This window comes from Bubalus bubalis, chromosome 14, assembly GCF_019923935.1.
Source record: "Bubalus bubalis isolate 160015118507 breed Murrah chromosome 14, NDDB_SH_1, whole genome shotgun sequence".
Classification (NCBI taxonomy): domain Eukaryota; kingdom Metazoa; phylum Chordata; class Mammalia; order Artiodactyla; family Bovidae; genus Bubalus; species Bubalus bubalis.
Window position 1 is genome coordinate 57,733,137 of NC_059170.1, and position 21,409 is coordinate 57,754,545.

Sequence of the window (21,409 nt, forward strand, 5' to 3'; positions counted from 1 at the left end):
ACAGCTCAGTATCTAACACAACTTTGACTGACTGAGGAATTTGCAAAATTTGTTCTGGTTAACAGTATTTTAAAAACACAAAGTTTAACAGAAAATCTTTATTACTTTCAACTCCTGTTCAGATCAGTTACTCAGTTGTGTCTCTTTGCGACCCCATGGACTGAAGCACAGCAGGCTTCCCTGTCCATTACCAACTCCTGGAGCATGCTCAAACTCATGTCCATCAAGTCAGTGATGCCATCCAACCATGTCATCCTCTGTTGTCCTCTTCCCCTGCCTTCAGTCTTTCCCAGCATCAGGGTCTTTTCAAATGAATCAGTTCTTCACATCAGGTGGCCAAAGTATTAGAGCTTTAGCATCAGTCCTTCCAATGAATAGTCAGTACTGATTTCCTTTAGGATGGACTGGTTGGATCTCCTTGTAGTCCAAGGGACTCTCAAGAGTCTTCTCCAACACCACAGTTCAAAAGGATCAATTTTTCGGTGCTTAGCTTTCTTTATGGTCCAACTCTCACATCCATAAATGACCACTGGACTCCTGCTGAAGGTTCACAATATTTATAAAATATATTTTTGTCTTCATTGCTTCACAATAGCAGACATAATTGAATATTTTTTTGTTGGTGCAGGATATATTACTGCTTAAAACTCTTCACTCTGTTACACAGTGAAAAGTGTATGAATTTCAGTGTCCAGCAGATAAGGCTCCCGTTCCTAGACAGCTCTGAGACATTAGGCAACTCACCTGACCACTTTGAGTCTTAGCTTATTTCTGTATGAAATATGAATTGCTGTGGTATTAAATGCAATAATGTATATAAATCACAATGCCTGGCTTTCTCTTCTTCTCCAAATCTGGGAGATGCAAAGAGAAATTAGGAATCCATTGATGTTTTAAAGAAAGGCATTACTGCTCAAAAACAAGCAGGTTATAAGAAAGAACTAAGATATGGAGGCAGTCAGTGGGAATAAGCCCCATTGCAGACAAGTTAAATTTGATGTCCAGCTCCTTGTTCAGGAGAAATATACAACAAGAAGTGAGAAATAATGCAAGACTAGATTCTGGGAGAAGAATCAATGTCAGTTAAAGAACCCACAGAGAGCTCTGGGAGTAGACAAACTATTTATTAAGGATTTCAAAGAGGGAGAATCTAAACAGGCAGAAGTTTTCACAATGTCATAGAAGAAAATGGATTCATTGGAACATGCTGGAATGTGATCAGAGAGGACACCTGAGGGAAGACTATAAAGTTTAATGATTACTGGATCCTTCATTGACCTTTAAGACAGTAATTTCCAGACAGTGGCAGAGACTGAAATTAGGTTGTCAGAGCCGAAAGAATAAATATATGATAAAAATAGAATATAGTTGCAATAAATGTTCCATTGAATAAAAAAAAAAATTTGGTCTTGCAGAGCAAACAGACACAAGCAATCTACAAAACAAGTAAGTAATTTAGTCTGTCAAAACTGAGCGGTGCCGACAGAGCCAATATTTTATAATAACTACAAACAGAACATAATCTTAAAAAATTGCAAATCACTATTTTATACACCTGTAATATGTAATATTGGACAGCAACTATACTTCCATTTAAATAAATAAAGTTTGAATAATATTAAAACACACACACCCACACCAAGTGAGAAGTGCAAAAAGGAAAAATGAGTGGAACAAGGTCAGGGCAATCAGACATGCCCGAGTGAGAATTACAATTTTAAATTAAGTGGTTAGGATAGACTTCATTCTACAGGTGATACCTGAGCAAAGATTTGAAAGAGGTAAGGGAGTTAGCTACTCTGACCTGTAGCCAGTACAAAGATCCTGAGAAGGGGTGCACACCTGGCACATAGAAGGAAGTACAAAGAGTCTGGTGTCACTGGAGTGGATTGAGTGTAGGGCAGTGTGGTGGAAGGCAAAGTCAGAGAAGTAACAGGTCCAGATCATAAATGGCGCCCTGGGCCACTGTAAAGGCCTGGATTCTTCCCTCAGTAAAACAGAGAGCCACGGCAGGGTTCTGAGCGGGTAAGTGACATGATATGCCTTGTGTTGTTAAAGGATTACTTTGATTATGAAGAATATACTGCAGCAGGTAAGGGTAGAAGTGGGGAGATTTGTAAGAAGCTGTTGAGAATAATCCTGGAGAAGGAAATGGCAACCCACTCCAGTACTCTTGCCTGGAAAATCCCATGGACGGAGGAGCCTGGTAGGCTGCAGTCCATGGGGTCGCTAAGAGTCGAACAAGACTGAGCAACTTCACTTTCACTTTTCACTTTCATGCATCAAAGAAGGAAATGGCAACCCACTCCAGTGTTCTTGCCTGGAGAATCCCAGGGACGGGGGAGCCTGCTGGGCTGCCGTCTATGGGGTCGCACAGAGTCGGACACGACTGAAGCGACTTAGCAGCAGCAGTTGAGAATAATCCAGGTGAAACTTGACAGCTGCTGGGGCCACAGTGCAACAGTAAAAGCTAGCTGGATTCAAATGAATTTTGAAGGTGGAATCAACAAAATTTTCTGATGAGCCGGCTATGGAATGAAGGAGAAAGAAAAGAATCTGGAGTGATTCCCAGGTGTCTGGTATGAACTAGTGGATAGAGGAAGTTGCTACCAACCAACATGGAGAAGAATGGTTGTGGGCCAGTCTTTGGAGAAGACTGCAAGTTCAAACTTGACATTTCAGTTTGAAAATATCTACTAGAGACCCAGGTGATAATGTTAAGTACATATCTTGCTATATTGGGTTTGGAATTTGGAAGAAAGGTCTAGAAGGAAGATAAAGATACAAAGGTCACGGGAATTTAGACAGTGTTTAGAGCCAAGAGAAGGAATTTCAGACAGGGAAGTCTCCCAGGACATACCAGTGTTATTGCCACACAAAATCTTTAATCACAGAAAACTTTCCTTGGTTGTGACTCATATTTTTAAAGGGCACTGTATTATTTCTCTCCACAACTGCAAACATAAAAAGCTTCAACAGAAAAGCAAGCAACCAACCAACCAATAAATATTTTCTCTGGATTTAAATATGACCTCCCACTACCAAAAGAGCTAAAGCTGCAGTCCTGGTTTGGATCTTCCAAAAGCAGAGCCTGAGACAATGATCTGGATACAAATAACTTATTTGGGAGGTGATTTACCATATGACCCTGCAATCCCACTCCTGGGCATATACCCCGAGGAAAACATGGTCCAAAAGGATACCTGCACCCCGATGTTCATAGCAGCACTGTTTACAATAGCCATGACATGGAAGCAACCTAAATGTCCATTAACAAATAAAGCTGTGGTACATATATACAATAGAATGTTACTCAGCCATTAAAAATAATGAAATAATGCCATTTTCAGCAACATAGATGGACCCAGATATTGTCATACTGAGTGAAGTAAGTCAGACAGAGAAATACAAATATTGTATGATATCACTCATAAGCAGAATCTAAACAATGATACAAATGAACTTATTTACAAGACAGAAAACAGACTCACAGACTTAGAAAACAAACTTATGGCTACTGAGAGGGAAAGGGGGAGGAAAGCATAGTTAGAGAATTTGGGACTGACATGTACACACTGCCATATTTAAAATGGGTAACCAACAAGGACCAACTATAGAGCACAGGGAACTCTGCTCAGTATGTTGTAATAACCTAAAAGGGAAAATAATTTGAAAAAGAACAGATACATGGATATGTATAGCTGAATCACTTGGCTGTATGCATGAAACTAGACACTGTTAATCACCTATACTCCAACAAAAAATAAAAAGTTTTTTAAAATTGATTTTTTTAAAAAGTCATTATTAAGTTGGATGTTACTGTAGGTAATGGGGGCTCCATCTTTGCAGGAGTGCTCTAAAAAGTGCATATAATGCTCCTCAGATTTGTCTCTGCAAAGGACAGAGGTGGGAGCGTTTAGGCAGCAACTACCAATCCCAGTCCCACTGGTTGACAGCTGTTCCCAGAGGACTCGGTATGTGCACACTCTTAGACAAGTGCTGAGCAAGCCCTGAGGCAGAAAAGAAATTCTGGACACGCTTGGCAGTGAGATCCTGGCAGCACGCCCCCTAACTATCATAGTAGCTAACATCTGAGGTACATCAAGGGTATGTGAGGCAGGGTATGAGGGTGTGTACACGTGTGTGCGTGCACGCACACACAAAATGGCTTCTAAGTTACAAACTCAAATAGAATACAATTTGAATGGTGTCCCCTGGGTTTGAAGACCATGCTGACCATAAGCTGGACTGAGAGAGAAAAGCAAGCCTAGGACTGGTAGGCCTCACAGACAACTCTAATTACATTGTTAAACACGTTCCTACATGTTTACAGAGTGAATTACTTTGCAGAAGCAGTTTATTCTTGCCTGTGGTCTTTTCCTTTACAATACTGCGTCTCAATCCATTTATTAAAGATTATACAATGAATTCCTCCCAGTTTAAACTACCGCATTTAAAGAGTGGAACCCTCTCCAGTTCGCATTTGATTATATAGACTGAAGCCGAATCGCACTATGGCGAGACACTCTAATAATCTGGGTTGATCAAACTACCCAAATCGGAGGCTCAATGAGCTTAAATCATCACCAAAGGAAAAAACCTTAATTTCATGTTCAGTTCAGATCAGTTCAGTCGCTCGGTTGTGTTCGACTCTTTGCGACCCAATGAATTGCAGTACGCGAGGCCTCCCTGTCCATCACCAACTCCCGGAGTTCACTCAGACTCACGTCCATCGAGTCAGTGATGCAATCCAGCCATCTCATCCTCTGCCGTCCCCTTCTCCTCCTGCCCCCAATCTCTCCCAGCATCAGAGTCTTTTCTAATGAGTCAACTCTTCACATGAGGTGACCAAAGTACTGGAGTTTCAGCTTCAGAATAATTCCTTCCAAAAAACACCCAGGACTGATCTCCTTTAGGATGGACTGGTTGGATCTCCTTGCAGTCCAAGGGACTCTCAAGAGTCTTCTCCAACACCACAGTTCAAAAGCATCAATTCTTCGGCACTCAGCTTTCTTCACAGTCCAACTCTCACACCCATACATGATTACTGAAAAAACCATAGCCTCAACTAGACGGACCTTTGTTGGCAAAGTAATGTCTCTGCTTTTGAATATGCCATCTAGGTTGGTCACAACTTTCCTTCCAAGGAGTAAGCGTCTTTTAATTTTATGGCTGCAATCACCATCTGCAGTGACTTTGGAGCCCCCAAAAATAAAGTCACACTGTTTCCACTGTTTCCCCATCTATTTCCCATGAAGTGGTGGGACCGGATGTCATGATCTTCGTTTTCTGAATGTTGAGCTTTAAGCCAACTTTTTCACTCTCCACTTTCACCTTCATCAAGAGGCTTTTGAGTTCCTCTTCACTTTCTGCCATAAGGGTGATGTCATCTGCATATCTGAGGTTATTGATATTTCTCCTGGCAATCTTGATTCCAGCTTGTGCTTCTTCCAGCCCAGCATTTCTCATGATGTACTCTGCATAGAAGTTAAATAAGCAGGGTGACAATATACAGCCTTGACGGACTCCTTTTCCTATTTGGAACCAGTCTGTTGTTCCATGTCCAGTTCTAACTGTTGCTTCCTGACCTGCATATAGGTTTCTCAAGAGGCAGGTCAGGTGGTCTGGTATTCCCATCTCTTTCAGAATTTTCCACAGTTTATTGTGATCCACACAGTCAAAGGCTTTGGCATAGTCAATAAAGCAGAAATAGATGTTTTTCTGGAACTCTCTTGCTTTTTCCATGATCCAGCGGATGTTGGCAATTTCATGTTAAGGAAAAATAAAAGGCAGAAGAGTTTTTCTTTTCACATTTTCCTAAATTCAACAACTGATATTTTTAGCATATTGTCAAAAGACACATAAGGCATTCTGCAATACTCTAAATTTTTGGGTTTAAATCAGTTATTTGTTTCCTTTTGGTAAGACATACCCAAGGACTAAGACAAAAAATGAAAAAATATTTCTCCTGCAATTAAAAATGGAGTATATTCTCTGTGAAATTTATTTTTGTGTGTATTAGATGCCAGGATTCCCTGGTAGCTCAGCTGGTGAAGAATCCACCTGCAATGCAGGAGACCCTGGTTCAATTCCTGAGTCGGGAAGATTCCCTGGAGAAGGGATAGGCTACCCACTCCAGTACTCTTGGGTTTCCCTGGTGGTTCAGACCATAAAGAATCCACATGCAATGAGGGAGACCTGGGTTCAATCCCCAGGTTGGGAAGATCCCCTGGAGAAGGGAAAGGCTACCCACTCCAGTATTCTGGCCTGGAGAATTCCATGGACAGAGGAGCCTGGCAGGCTATAGCCCATGGGATCACAAAGAGTTGGACACAACTGAGCAACTTCACTTTTATTAGATGCCATGACCAACTCAATGGACATAAGTTTGAGCAAGCTCCAGGAGATGGTGAACGACAGGGAAGCCTGGCATGCTGCAGTCCATACGGTCGCAGAGTCGAAGATGACTGAGAAACTGAACCACCACAACAAAAATGCACATAATTAAATTACATTATATATATGTATATAAAGTAGGCTTTCTTCTTTCATTCTTTCTTTTACTAGAAAATCTTATTTCTAAATCAGACTTACATACCATCTGCATATGAGAGAAAGACAGACATTTCTTTCACTAACCCAATTTTGTTGCATATCTTTTTCCTAATCATGGTCCCCTTTACATTCATCTATTTTGTTGTTCATAAATCAAGGTTCTTTCACAGTGATCACAATGTCCCCCACTCCTAGTTTACCAGAGAGACTGTTACTACTTGTTTAGATTTACCCTGTTGAAACAGAGAATGTGAGGGAGAATTCAGGAAAACAAGAATTTCAGATGGTCCTATCGCAAAGTCCATTTCTGGTGTCCAAATGTCAATTACTCTGCCCCATTATTGTCTTTGCCAACCTATTACCTCGAGACCCATAGGAACACAGTCCCGCTCTGTCTCTGTTCACGTCTCTCCCTCATGCCCCAAGCCCTTATGACTGTCTTTAATTGCCTGTGTTCCTCTGCTGTGTTTACTGCTAGAGCTTTGGAGACCCATATGCTGAATCCAAATAAACTGAAAACTCTGTAAAATAAGACTATGGTTTTATATTCTTATTTTCAAGCCTAGAGTAAAATGACAAAACACCCAGTGTATACTGGGCTATGATATATCACCATGAGTACAGGACATATCACAGAGAAACCCATACAGTCCATTAAGTAGCATTCTTTCCTCAAGTAGGACTAAAATAATGAAAGTGAAAGTTAAGTTACTCAGTTGTGTCCGATTCTTTGTGATCCCATGGACTGTAGCCTGCCCAGCTCCTCTGTCCATGGGATTCTGCAGGCCAGAATACTGGAGTGGGTTGCCATTTCCTTCTCCAGGGATCTTCCCTACCCACAGATCAAATCAGATACAGACACTCCTGCATTGCAGGCAGATTCTTTACCAACTGAACCACTAGGAAAGCCAAGTAGGACTAAAATAATAGCTAGCAGGTATTATGCCTACTGCAATAATAGCAGCTAGATACAGGGTTGGAAACTGACATAACTCCAAATAATTCTATATTTCCTGATATAAAGTAATACTACATTGGTTAAATGAGTGTTTCAGTATTCGTGGAGAAAAAGACATTTCTTAGAAGATAAATTATGATATCATTTTATTATTTGTGCTCAAAATAATCACAAGATCAATTCACAAATGTCAAATAGTGAAGTGCTGTCATGAGAAACTTCTCTTTAAAAACTGCCTTCACTTTGCTTATGGACTATAAAATCATGAGATGCTATAAGGGGCACAAAGTGTTAAAATGGAGAGAAAGCAAAATTGAAAGTAAGATAATTGATTTCTGAAGCTCAAAAAAAACTAAAATTAAGAATACAGCTTTTTACCTTTAAGTGTTTCTTGTAGAATGCAAAGCATGATTAAGTAACCTGGTTCCAAAAATATTTCATTAATTTATGTTGAAGTTCTCTATCTAGGACAAGAGAATATATGCAGCTAGTAGAAATCATACAACTATAGATAATAATAATGGGCTTATTGTTCATCTACTGAATGGTGCCTTAAGTTTATGACAGTTTAAAATGTTAAGTTCCTAGAGAACAGGAACATGAATTATATACCTCTTATATACTCAGCACCAAACACAGTAATTTACACATACTGGATAGTTAGGAAATAAATGGCAATGATCAAAGTGATTTCTCAAAAGAATAAATTAACTGATCTGTAATACAAATGTATAGATGAAACTACATTCAGCTCAATAAATCTTCATGTTCTCAACTCATTTATGCATAAAATCTATTCAAAATTATATTTTTCAAGATGCTAGACATAAACTAGAAAGATATGTTAAGAATATAAGCTATTACTTATTGAATTTTAGAAATCTGCTTGGATGATAACTTGATTCTGAGCAACTTGAAATATTCTCCATGCATAGAATCTCAATGATGACAACGTCAGTCACTCAGTCCTGTGTGACATTTGTGACCCCGCAGACTGCAGTACGCCAGGCTTCCCTGTCCATTACCAACTCCTGGAGTTTACTCACACTCATGTCTATTGAGTTGGTGATGCCATCCAACCATCTCATCCTCTGTCGTCCCCTCCTCCTCCCGCCTTCCATCTTTCCCAGCATCAGGGTCTTTTCCAATGAGTCAGTTCTTTGCATCAGGTGGCCAAAGGATTGGAGTTTCAGCTTCAGCATCAGTCCTTCCAACACATATTCAGGACTGATTTCATTTAGGATGGACTAGTTTGATCTCCTTGCTGTCCAAGGAACTCTCAAGAGTCTTCTCCAACACCACAGTTCATATGCATCAATTCTTCAGCACTCAGCTTTCTTTACAGTGCAACTCTTACATCCATACATGACCACTGGAAAAACCATAGCTTTGACTAGATGGACCTTTGTTGGCAAAGTAATGTCTCTGCTTTTTAATATGTTGTCTAGGTTGATCATAACTTTTCTTCCAAGAAGCAAGCATCTTTTAATTTCATGGCTGCAGTCATCATCTGCAGTGATTTTGGAGCCCAGAAAAATAAAGTCTGACACTGTTTCCACTGTTTCCCCATCTATTTCCCATGAAGTCATGGGACCAGATGCCGTGATCTTAGTTTTCTGAATGTTGACTTTTAAGCCAACTTTTTCCACTTTCTTCTTTCATTTTCATTAAGAGGCTCTTTAGTTCTTCTTCGTTTTCTGTCATAAGGGTGGTGTCATCTGCATATCTGAGGTTACTGATATTTCCCCCAGCAATCTTTATTTCAGCTTGTGCTTCATCCAGCCCAGCGTTTCTCATGATGTACTCTGCATATAAGTTAAATAAGCACGGTGACTATATACAACCTTTATGTATTCCTTTCCTGATTTGGAACCAGTCTGTTGTTCCATGTCCAGTTCTAACTGTTGCTTCTTGACCTGCATACAGATTTCTCAGGAGGCAGGTCAGGTGGTCTGGTATTCATATCTCTTTAAGAATTTTCCACAGTTTGATGCGATCCACACAGTCAAAGGCTTTGGCATAGTCAATAAAGCAGAAATAGATGTTTTTCTGAAACTCTCTTGCTTTCTCAATGATCCTGCAGATGTTGGCAATTTGATCTCTGGTTCCTCTGCCTTTTCTAAAACCAGCTTGAACATCTGGAAGTCCACAGTTCACGTACTGTTGAAGCCTGGCTTGGAGAATTTTGAGCATTACTTTACTAGCGTGTGAGATGAGTGCAATTGTGCAATAGTTTGAGCATTCTTTGGCACTGCCTTTCTTTAGGATTGGAATGAAAACTGACCTTTTCCAGTCCTATGGCCACTGCTGAGTTTTCCAAATTTGCTGGCATATTGAGTGAGGCACTTTCATGCATCATCTTTTAGGATTTGAAATAGCTCCACTGGAATTCCATCACCTCCACTAGCTTTGTTCACAGAGATGCTTCCTAAGGCCCACTTGACTTCACATTCCAGGATGTCTGCTCTAGGTGAGTGATCATGCCATCGTGGTTATCTGCGTCATGAAGATCTTTTTTGTACAGCTCTTCTGTGTACTCTTGCCACCTCTTCTTAATATCTTCTGCTTCTGTTAGGTCTATACCATTTCTGTCCTTTATTGAGCCCATCTTTACATGAAATGTTCCTTTGGTATCTCTAATTTTCTTGAAGAGATCTTTAGTCTTTCCCATTCTATTGTTTTCCTCTGTTTCTTTGCATTGGTCGCTGAGGAAGCCTTTCTTACCTCTCCTTGCTAAACTTTGGAACTCTTCATTCAAATGGGTATATCTTTCCTTTTTTCCTTTGCCTTTCGCTTCTCTTCTTTTCACAGATATTTGTAAGGCCTCCTCGGACAACCATTTTGCCTTTTTGCATTTCTTTTTCTTGCGGATGTGTTTGGGAAAGCAAAATCCCAATCTGCTTTGCTAAAGCTTAAAAACAAAGATGATACTCAGAACTTTCAGATGAAACAAATACTGCTGCTGCTAAGTCGCTTCAGTCGTGTCCGACTCTGTGCGACCGCATAGACGGCAGCCCAGCAGGCTCCCCTGTCCCTGGGATTCTCCAGGCAAGAACACTGGAGTGGGTTGCCATTTCCTTCTCCAATGCATGAAAGTGAAAAGTCCAAGTGCAGTCGCTCAGTCGTGTCCGACTCTTAGCGACCCCATGGACTGCAGCCTACCAGGCTCCTCCATCCATGGGATTTTCCAGGCAAGAGTACTGGAGTGGGGTGCCATTGCCTTCTCTGAAACAAATACTAACTGAAGACAAACAGCAATTATGAAGAGCTATTAGCTTTGGCAATAGCGGCTTTTCAATTCAGTAGATGGGTGATCAAATAGGCTGCCTTGAGCAAAAGTGCAGAGGATTCTAGGAGGAGGTTACAGTAGCACCAAGGAACACTGGTGAGTCTAAAATATTCACCTGTAAACATGGGCCCATTTAGAGAAATTGTGACAATTGGTAAACTCTGTGTTAACCTATCTGCTTACTTACTTCTTTTACACTGACATCAGAACAACACAAAACTGTGGACATTTTTGTTTATATCAGTAAAATTTTATATTTACATAAACTAGTAAAAATATAAACTTCAGATGGGGAAGTAATCCACAGTACATTTACTCAATGGAATTCTATGTAACAAAACTGTGTTCAAGAAACTGTATATATTATTTCAAATGAATATAATATACCAAGTTTTTAAAAGATCATATATAGAGAGACATTTGTATAATAACTATAAACTTAAAGAATTAACAACAGATTTTCAAACAACTTTTTAAATTCTACTTTTCTATACATTCCAAAGTTTCTTTGTACTGTGTGTGCAATACTGATAATAAAACATAAATATTTAAAACGAGGACCCTCTGGATAGCAATGAGCAACAAAGAGGATTTTTGCTCCAAATCCCAAAGAACTAATTAGCCCGCCAATGCTACAATTGCTGAAAACTTTTAGACTTCTGAAATTCTGAAGGTATTCTATTTTCGTACCTTTTAATTTTGATATATTTCAAAATGTACCCCAGGGCTTCCCTTGTAGTTAAGACAGTAAAGCATTTGCCTACAATGCAGGAGATCTGACTTTGATCCCTGGGTTGGGAAGATCCCCTTGAGAAGGCAACTGCTACCCACTCCAGTATTTTTGCCTGGAGAATTCCATGGATAGAGGAGCCAGGCAGGCTCCTCAGTCCATGGGGTCACAAAGAGTCAGACAGGACTAAGCGACTAACACACACACAAAATGTACCCCAGAAAGTTTTCTTCCTATGTTTTATGGAAGAAAAACACTTAGTTTCTGATTTAGAAAAGAATGAGGCATGAGTTCAAGGAGGGAGGGTGGATTGAAGCAGCAGTTAAAAATTTCAGGTCTTCACAGTATAAACACTGAATAGAAACATCACCAAGGTTTTGCTGATTAAGACTCTTAAGTGCCAGTAGTATAAAACTGTGTTTTCTCAAGAGCAAAAACACAACTTTTGGACATTTGAATATCTGGATAGAAATCACGCCTACCCATGAAGTCCTGTTAAACCTTAAAGCTCTTACCTTTGACCTTAGTTTACCAATACTGGGGAGCTCCCCTGGGTTGGGAAGATCCCCTCAGGGAAGGGAATGGCTACCCACTCCAGTATTCTTGCCTGGAGAATTTCATGTATAGAGGAGCTTGGCGGGCTTCAGTCCATGGGGTCGCAAAGAGTTGGACACGACTGAGCAACTAGCACTTTGAATTGTTCCTCTAATATGGATAGTGAGCGTATGCTATTCAAGATGGCCCTCATTTGTTGCTTGTGGGCAGTGCAATATGTTCTGGGAAGATGTGGGTCTATCCTAAAAACTTAGATACCTCACTTTTTTACTCATTTCTTCTTTTGTCCAGTTCTAAACAAATTCTGGCACAGGGTCAGTGTCCAGTAATACTTTTTGACAGATGGATTTTCAAGCTCTTAAACCAATCAACACATGAGTTGACCAGAGGTCACTTCTTGGAGGTGTTGTGGTCCTCAGTGCTAGGAACCGGTCATAGCAGAAGATTATAGTTGGAACCTTTGCAAGACCAGCTACACGTGCTGTATGTCACAGACCCCTTCTTCTTTCCATTCCACAGGCATGAGTTTAAAAGATGAGTCACAGATAATGAACAGAACCCAGCTGGTAGTAACAAAGAATCAAGCCAGACATTAAGGGTTTAAGCATTAGCTCTCCTACAACTAATGCTCATCTGAAATCATTATTAGGGTGAACATCTTCCTTTCCATACACATATTTGATTTTTCATTAGAACTGGAGGGAACATATTCATCAATCAATGTTTGGAGTTAATATGCTGCCATGAGCTCACTTGGGAAGATATATTTGTTGTTCGTTATTTTGTATGTTTAGGATGATGAAGTAATCTGCCTCTAGTCTCCAGCTTGATAAAATCACATCCAAAAACTAAGTGGAGATAGGTACATGCACATGAGTAGCTCCAGCAAATTCAGAAGTTGTCTGTGTATATTTGGTTCAATATTTATAACATTCACAAGGAGAAAACAGTTATCCAACCGTGGTGATGCTTACACTGCTATCCATAAAGACTGCTACTGTTGGGACATGAATATATATTTGCATATCCTAAAATCAGGATTAGCTACTATATATTCATGTATTTATATCAAGAATGGCTAGCTGTAACAATAAGCTCAAAATGAAGCCCAGTGCAAAAATTTAATTTATATTTCCTCATTATGAATATAGTCAATCTTTCCCTATAAGGTTACATATATATCTTATATTCACTTTTCTATTGTCTTCCGGATTTTTATTTCTTATAAGTGACTTTAGTGATCTTTTTTTTTTTTTTGGATAAAAACACCACCTTAGATAGATTTTGGAATAATTCTGATCTGAATTATAAAATTATTAAACATGAGTAGATTCTTTTGCCTCCAGACAATTTATTCATTCAATCCCCAGAACACCTAATACATAATAAAAAGATTAAACTCTCCATATTCACTTTAATATAATAATCACTATAATCAGAGGATATCATGTTATCTCAATTATTCCTCATAACTGCCAAGAATAGACTTCACTATTCCTGATATATGTATGACTAAGAGGAGAATCTCAGAAAATATGAGAAACTTCCCAAGGCTCCTCTGAGTAAATAGAGATAAAAGTCAAATCCATCTGACTGACTCAAAGGGCATCCTCATACAAAGATCCCACTAGATTATGAATTGCCTAAATTGGCAATTATTTGGGATTGTGAACAGTTTCCTCTAGAAAAAACACCATGGGATACCATGAATACTGGAATGAATGCTGAATGGGAAACACACAAAGTGTGCATGCACGCTCAGTCACTCAGTCGTGTCTGACTCTTTGTGACCACATGGACTGGAGCCCATCAGGCTCCTCTGTCCATGGAATTTTCCAGGCAAGAATACTGGAGTGGGTTGCCACTTCCTACTCCAGGGAATCTTCCCAACCCAGGGATTGAACCTGTGTCTCCTGCATTGGCAGGCAGATTCTTTACCACCGAGGCACTTGAGAAACCTGTTTACTAAATGTACTAGCTTTCTATAACTGCTATAACAAATTACCAAAAACTTGGTATCTTAAAACAACAAATTTACATTGCCTCTCATATGAAATATACAGTTGACCCTTGAACAACACAGCTTTGAACTGTGGAAAAATGTGGATTTTTCCACACGGAAACTCTGGAAAATGCCCTATAGTACTGCATGATCAATAGTTGGCTAAATCCATGTGTGAGAAGGAGGGCTGACTGTAAAATTATACATGGATTTTTCAGCTTCACAGGGGCCAGTGCCCCTAACTCTTTGTGGTTAAAGAGTCACCTATAGTTATATTAATTCTTTTATTTCTATAGCTTGGAAGTCTGATATGGATCTCACAGGGCTATGTAATCGATGTGTGAGCAGGGCTACATTTTCTTCTGGAGGGTCCAGGAGACATTCCATTTCCTTGCTTCTTCCAGCTTCTTGAAGCCACCTCCATTCCTTGGCTTGCAGACCCCTTTCCTCCATCATCAACGACGGCAACGTATCATTCTTCTGCCACTTCCTGCATCCTCACATCTGTCTCTGACCACAGCTGGGAATGGTTCTCTGCTTTTCAGGACTCGTGTGATTAGACTGGATCTACCTGGATAATCTACCCATGTCAATATCTGCAATTTAATCACATCTGAAAAGTCCCTTTTTTTGCCATGCGAAGCAGCATTTTCACAGGTTGTGGAAATTTAAACATGCACATCTTTGGGGGTTTGGGGGGCGCTATTCTACTCACAACAATGAGCTAATGTATGAATGACTGACAGTCAAATTTCCCCGCCAGCGGGGTTTTTGGGTTTTTTTTTGAGGATAGCTGATTGTTAACATAAGTGAATTTCCCTTAGCAGTCTAAAAATTTAAAATCATATAAAGAAAAATAGTAAAATAAATTAAGAAATCTAATAAAATTTTAGCTAGTAGGGGAGAAGGAAGTTTTCTGGAGGACTGAGTATTGCATCTCTTAGCAGGGCCCATTTTAAGGATAAAAACTGAAAAATATCTGGGACATGAAAATATGTTACTCTGCTGGGAAGTAAAGCAGATACCAGTTAGAAGGGATGAAAATGGGCAAAATGTGTGAGGAAAGGGGTAAGCAGAATAAACCCAAGCTCTCAAATAATAATCATAAACAGAACAATATTTTGAGCATTTAATATGTGTCAACTGCTATCATCAGAATTTTACATTCATTACATCATTTAATTCCTTGTGTATTCTATAAAGCAGATAGCACTAAGTGAAGTTTAGGCTAGTTAAATAATTAAGCACAGTACAAATAAGTAATAGAACCAGGGTTCACACCTAAATTAGACTTATTCCAAAGACCAAGCTCTTAATTACTATATTAAACTATGGTAAAAATTCAGGTCTGAATTAGCAATGAGGGAAATCCAACATGGTATGTTTCAATAATTGAGAAGAATCAAAGACAAACAAGGTAAATGTGACAGTTAATAGTCTAAGAAGATTGGTGGCACTGGAACTCTCCCACTAACAAATAACCCTATCTGCCAGACATTTAGTGACTAGATTTCAATCCCTATAAAGAGGATTGATTCATGAAAGAAGATATTAAAAACTGAAAATTCGCCAAATGACTGACAAAAGCATAAGCCAAGGCAGTTAGAGAATTGTGCTACCACAACTGGAATAAAGTGATTAGAACCAGATCACAAGGCTTAAGTGAGACCGACAGCAAAAGTAACGATGCTGATTATGAGAATACGATGTTCAGGTTCTTTTCACCTGTTCCAAGTTTGGGACTGGACTAGAGACTGCTGCTGGACTTAGTCTGCAAAAAGCCAAACATCTCCAGCTTCCCCAGTCATGAAACAGAAGACGGACAGGGAGTGTGAGACCCAAGTGCAGCAAAAAGATTCACACCCTATAGACAGCTTAGCCTTGCTCAGCAGTTTGCTGGGAGCTCAGCATCTCTATATTGTACCTGCTTTCAAAGAGTTTCCCACGTTTTTTATTCTGAGACTACGTATTTTTTAAATCTCTGATTTTGGGGAGTCAACAGCCATCAGCCACCAGCATCTGCAAAGAAGGGGCTGTCACTTTCAGATGTGGGTCATTTGTAAGTTGGGTTTATCTGGAAATGTATATGAGCTGAAGTCAATCCAAAAGGCAAGAGAAGTTAAAACTGAGAGGCTGGTAATGTGTCCACAAGAAAGAGAAATGAGATTGTACTGAAGACAGTTCATACTGTGACAGATGGATTTGAGGAAGATGAGCTTGTCAAAAGCTTGTATCTCATCAACCTGGAAGTGGACAGCCTGGATCTGAAGAGACAGTTACACATCAGTACTTGTCGATTCTGAAATCCTGCTACTATCCAGATGTCAGACCATGTTAGCTCTCCTATGACCACCAATCTAAAGAGAGATGCTAGAAACACAGTCTCTGGGCTGTCAGCACAGTTTTAAATCAAGTCATCTGAACATATCTTTGTTGGTCTTTACAAGCCCTTTGTTTACTGTGGGCCTACGTCTACACGAAGATTTTTAACTCACTTCATATTTTAACAGGATTTTTAACAGTCGCATTGACATTTTCTCTAACAGATCAAAACCACATCTTAGTTCCTCTCTCTAAATGGGGTACAAGACTATAGGTGGGAATTTCAGATCTTTTGCCTAGCTTCACAGCTATAAATTAAATAAATTATATCTTTCAGAGGCATCTCTGTTTCCTACATCCCATTTCCCCTATCAAGCAACTGATTTCCTCCTGTTACCTTAATTTCTATATCTCCTTCCTACTGCCCTTCTCAATGGAGCATTGGTTGTTACAGATTTTTGCTGTACCATCTTCCTTCTGATCCATGTAGAATTCACTTTCCAAGAATTCTAGATTTAAAAACTGGTTAACCAAATATAAAGAGACAAAGTACTAAATGCCAAGGATACTTTAGGATTCTCTACTTACATGGCCCACTGATGTGTGTTTATATATATGTGTATATTTGTTTGTTTGCTTATTCACTTATTTAACTACATCTATGAACATCTAAAATTCCATGGACAGAGGAGCCTGCTGGGCTACAGTCCATGGGGTTGCAAAAAGTCAGACAAGACTGAACAACTGAGCATGCACGCTTATTATATGCCAAGTACTTATTAAGAACACTTATTATATGTCATGTACTGTGCTAGCTGTTTTACATACATTATCTCATTTTGGGGGTTTTCAATATCTTCTTTACCTTTGGTCCAAGGGATTCATCTGGTCATTCCTTACTTCATTGTAACCTCCTTAAGACTATATGAAAGCTGACCATATGAACTGCTTGGATATTACAATTAAAAACTTAACATATTAAAATGAAGAAATGTAGTAAAATTATAATAAAAAATCAAAAATATTTTTTTAAAGTTTGGATAGTCCTTGGTAGATACCTTAGTGAGTTACAACTTGTATTCCTTTTTTTTAAATTTTATTTTATTTTTAAACTTTACAATATTGTATTAGTTTTGCCAAACATTGAAATGAATCCACCACAGGTATACCCGTGCTCCCCATCCTGAACCCTCCTCCCTCCTCCCTCCTCCCTCCCCATACCCTCCCTTAACTTGTATTCCTTGGGCCAAGGGATTAATAATGTTAGATTTTCATGCAACTTGATGGCAAGGCCATCAGGAAAGATATTTTTGGTCAAAGAGCACTTTACTGACCTCAAATTATAACTTGTAGATAGCTTTCTGTTCTGTCATTGAGGCAGGCCAGTTCTAGTTAAATATGTGCTGAGGTCAAAGCTGAATCACAGCTATACCCAAATATAGCTCATCTTTCTGAAAACTGTGGCCTCTTTTCCTGGCTGTTGTGTGTACAACATTGGAGTTATTTAGGCTTGTAAAGAGAAGCAGCCTCCTCTTAGAGTAGGTCAGTGAAAAACACTGGCTTTTAAAATAAGGAAGAAAGTAGGAGTGTGCAAATTAAATAAAGATAAGTTGTTAAAGGTTAACTAGTTTCTCCTGGTGGTGTTATAAGCAAATGGCGCAGTCATTCTCTGGTTCTACAATATTTAGATGTTTTATTTCAGTCACATAGTGGGAGCTGAGAACAAATGTGGGTAAACCAGATACAAAATACCTTCACAGAACATAAGCTAAAACCTATTCCCTTAATCCTTCAGTGTTGAATCATATGTTCTGTCTGGACCATAAATGTGAAGAATGCCAAAGTATCTGGGCTATTGCCATGGTCTTGTATACACACACACACAAGGAAAAGCACATCCATGCTGAAAATATATTATCATCACTGTTATTGTATTAGTTTTCTATTGTTGTGTAATGACTTACTGGAAATCTACAGCTGAGAACACCTATTCAATCACTTACCAGTTTCTGTTGATCACAAGTCTGACCCAGTGAAGCTGGGCTCTCTGCTTGGGGTCTCCCTAGACTGAAATCAAGGTTTGGGCCAGGCTATATTCTCATGTGGAGCTCCAGGTCCTCTTTGCAAAAGTATCCAGGCTGTTGGAAGAATTTACAGATCCTTGCATTTTATAGAACTGAGGTCCTTGTATTCTTGCTGGCTGCCTGAGCTCTTAGCAGTCACCCTAGGGTGCTAGCCACATGGTCCTCTTAAAAGCCAGTTTACTTCTTCAAAGCTGGCAGTAGAATCTCTCTCTAGTTTGCTTCTAGGGGAAGGAGTCTTATTTAATGCAATGTAGACACTTGAGCCGGAGAAGGCAATGGCACCCCACTCCAGTACTCTTGCCCGGAAAATCCCATGGATGGAGGAGCCTGGTGGGCTGCAGTCCATGGGGTCGCTAAGAGTCGGACACAACTGAGCAACTTCACTTTCACTTTTCACTTTCATGCATTGGAGAAGGAAATGGCAACCCACTCCAGTATTCTTGCCCGGAGAATCCCAGGAACAGCGGAGCCTGGTGGGTTGCTGTCTATGGGGTCGCACAGAGTTGGACACAAATGAAGTGACTTAGCAGCAGCAGCAGCAGACACTTGAGCAACTGTACCATGACTTTTACTACATAACACTGCCTAGCAAGGGGGTGAGTCCATTTTATATTCGCAGGTGCCACCCACACTTAAGGGGAGGGGATTGTACGACACGTGTGGGAACAGAATTTTGGAGGCCATCTTAGAATTATGCCTACAACAACCATTACTCAGAACACAGGCTGAACCCTGGGAATCATATGACTTAGGAGAGAGCAAAATGTTACTCACTTCCAGAACGCAGAAGTTTAGTGGAAGCTGTCTCAAGATAAAGAACAATACTTTCCAAGAGAAAAACCAAGAAAAAAAAATCTATAAACGTCTGCCAAGTTTCAGAGAGGAAGACACTCAGGTTTGAATCTCATGTATCCTTTGAACTATGCCCAGTAGAGAAACAAATTCCTATTCAGACCAATTATGAAGCTGACAAAGATTTATGGATGACTATCTAAACTATTCCTGTATCTTGGTTCTACAGCTCCAAACCCTAACTTCCCATAATACCACCTCATTTTTCCATACACTTTTTGTTAATTATTATACCCAATAGCTGGCTACATGCCGATGTAAAAAAAAAAAATCAATATTCAAATAGCAACTTTGACATCTTCTAGAGTACACTGCAACACAGTAAAATCACAACAAAGTGGGTCACACCAATTTTTTTGGTTTCCCAGTACATATAAAAGTCATGTTTAGACCATTTTGCAGTCTATTAAAGTGTACAATAGCATTATGCCTAAAAGTACACCCTTTAATTAAAAAATGCTTTATTGCTTAAAAAGTGCTAACCATTATCTGACAACACAGGGTTGCCACAAATCTTAATTGGTTAAAAAAAAAAAAAAAAGCACAGTATCCTAGATGTGTGATACAGCAAAGCACAATAAAATGAGGTCTGCCTGTATATGCCCTGTATCATCACCTCCCCTTGAATGTGGGTGGACCTGTAAATATGATGGGATAGTCTTTCCTTTGATTAGGTTTACATTACATGGCAGAGAGACAGGATAACACTCCCAGGACTTATAGAATGATTACACTGTATGAGACTCCATATGAACAGGACTAGGAATTGGGGAGGTTTTCTTGGTAGCTTTGAAAAGTAAGGGCCACATGACTTGACCTTGAGGAGGCTTCTAGAAGCTGAGAGTAAGCCCAGACTGGCATTTAGCAATGAAATAGGGACCTCACACACACAGGTGCTAGGAACCGAATTCTGCCAGTGAACTGAATGAACCTGGAAGAAGTCTCTGAGGCTCAGATCAGATCACATTACAGGTGACACCTTGATTTTGGCTCAGTGATTCCCTGGGCAGAGGAACCACTTAATCCCTGAATGAAAAGCTACCCAATTAAAACTGTGTGATAATAAGATTGTGTTGCCTTAAGTTATTAACTCTGTGGTAATTCTTCATGTAGCACAGAGACCTAACATATAAACAAATTGATACATAAATAAATTAAGCAAACTAGAAAAATTAGTTTTAGGAACTTTCTGCAGCAACAGCTCACAATAACTGAATTCTAACTGGTCTCACCAAGCAGCAACAGTATTTTCAGGCATTTAAAATGTATTGAAAATGAAAATATACCTAAAACAAACACATTTTTGGTGATATGCCAGAGGATTAGAGATGACAAACTAAAGCAAAAACTCCTTAAGTGATGAAAGAAGGCCAAACAAGTAGGGATTTAATCATCTAACTTCAACAGGTTCAAAGAAAATCTGAAAAATTAATTATGACAGATATTATGTGTATGTACATATATGAACAGGACCAAAGGGCACTTACTCTGAAAGTTGTTGAATGAGAAGTCTCGAGGATGATAGAATCCTGCTTTGCAAATACACTGATAAGCTCCAAGCACGAATCCTAGGCCTTTAATCGGCATACACTATGAAGAAGAAAAGACAGCAGTACCGTTGATCATAGGTTATTTAACTGTATAAAGACCCACAGATATCCATCATTGCAAATGGTAATAGAATGATCAGATTTTCCTGAAATAAAATCTCACTTTTGAACTTTTATTTTAGGTTTGTTTGCCAATAGGCATTTTTTTAGAAGTAGAAAACTGAGTTTTCTTTCTAAATATATGCCATTACAGCTGCAGTTGCCATGTATCTTTAACTCATTCGGTAGCCAGAGGAAGTTTTTAATACCTCACATATCGTCTTATTTCTTTACGAGACATTTCCTAAGCCTGTAAGAATATTTTTAAGCGATTCCATGCCATATATTTCCACCAACGCAAAGGTAGGTAGATGGACAGACAGATATACAGAATTTAAGATGTGGAAGCTGCCTTTATGAATTAAATATTCATTAAACTTTTTCCTTGGGGAAAAAAATACAAATTGATGGAC

At 39.3% G+C, this 21,409-nt stretch overlaps 1 protein-coding gene across 2 annotated transcripts in view; it reads right to left on the reverse strand.

Moving 5' to 3' along the window:
* GPR158 (G protein-coupled receptor 158) overlaps positions 1-21,409 on the reverse strand; it is a 302,630-nt gene that overhangs the window by 134,515 nt on the left and 146,706 nt on the right. For both annotated transcript variants that reach the window (XM_044928140.2, XM_006075956.4), the window contains exon 3: positions 20,835-20,937. In XM_044928140.2, the coding sequence (XP_044784075.2) occupies positions 20,835-20,937 (103 nt within the window). The remainder of the gene's footprint in view (positions 1-20,834; positions 20,938-21,409) is intronic.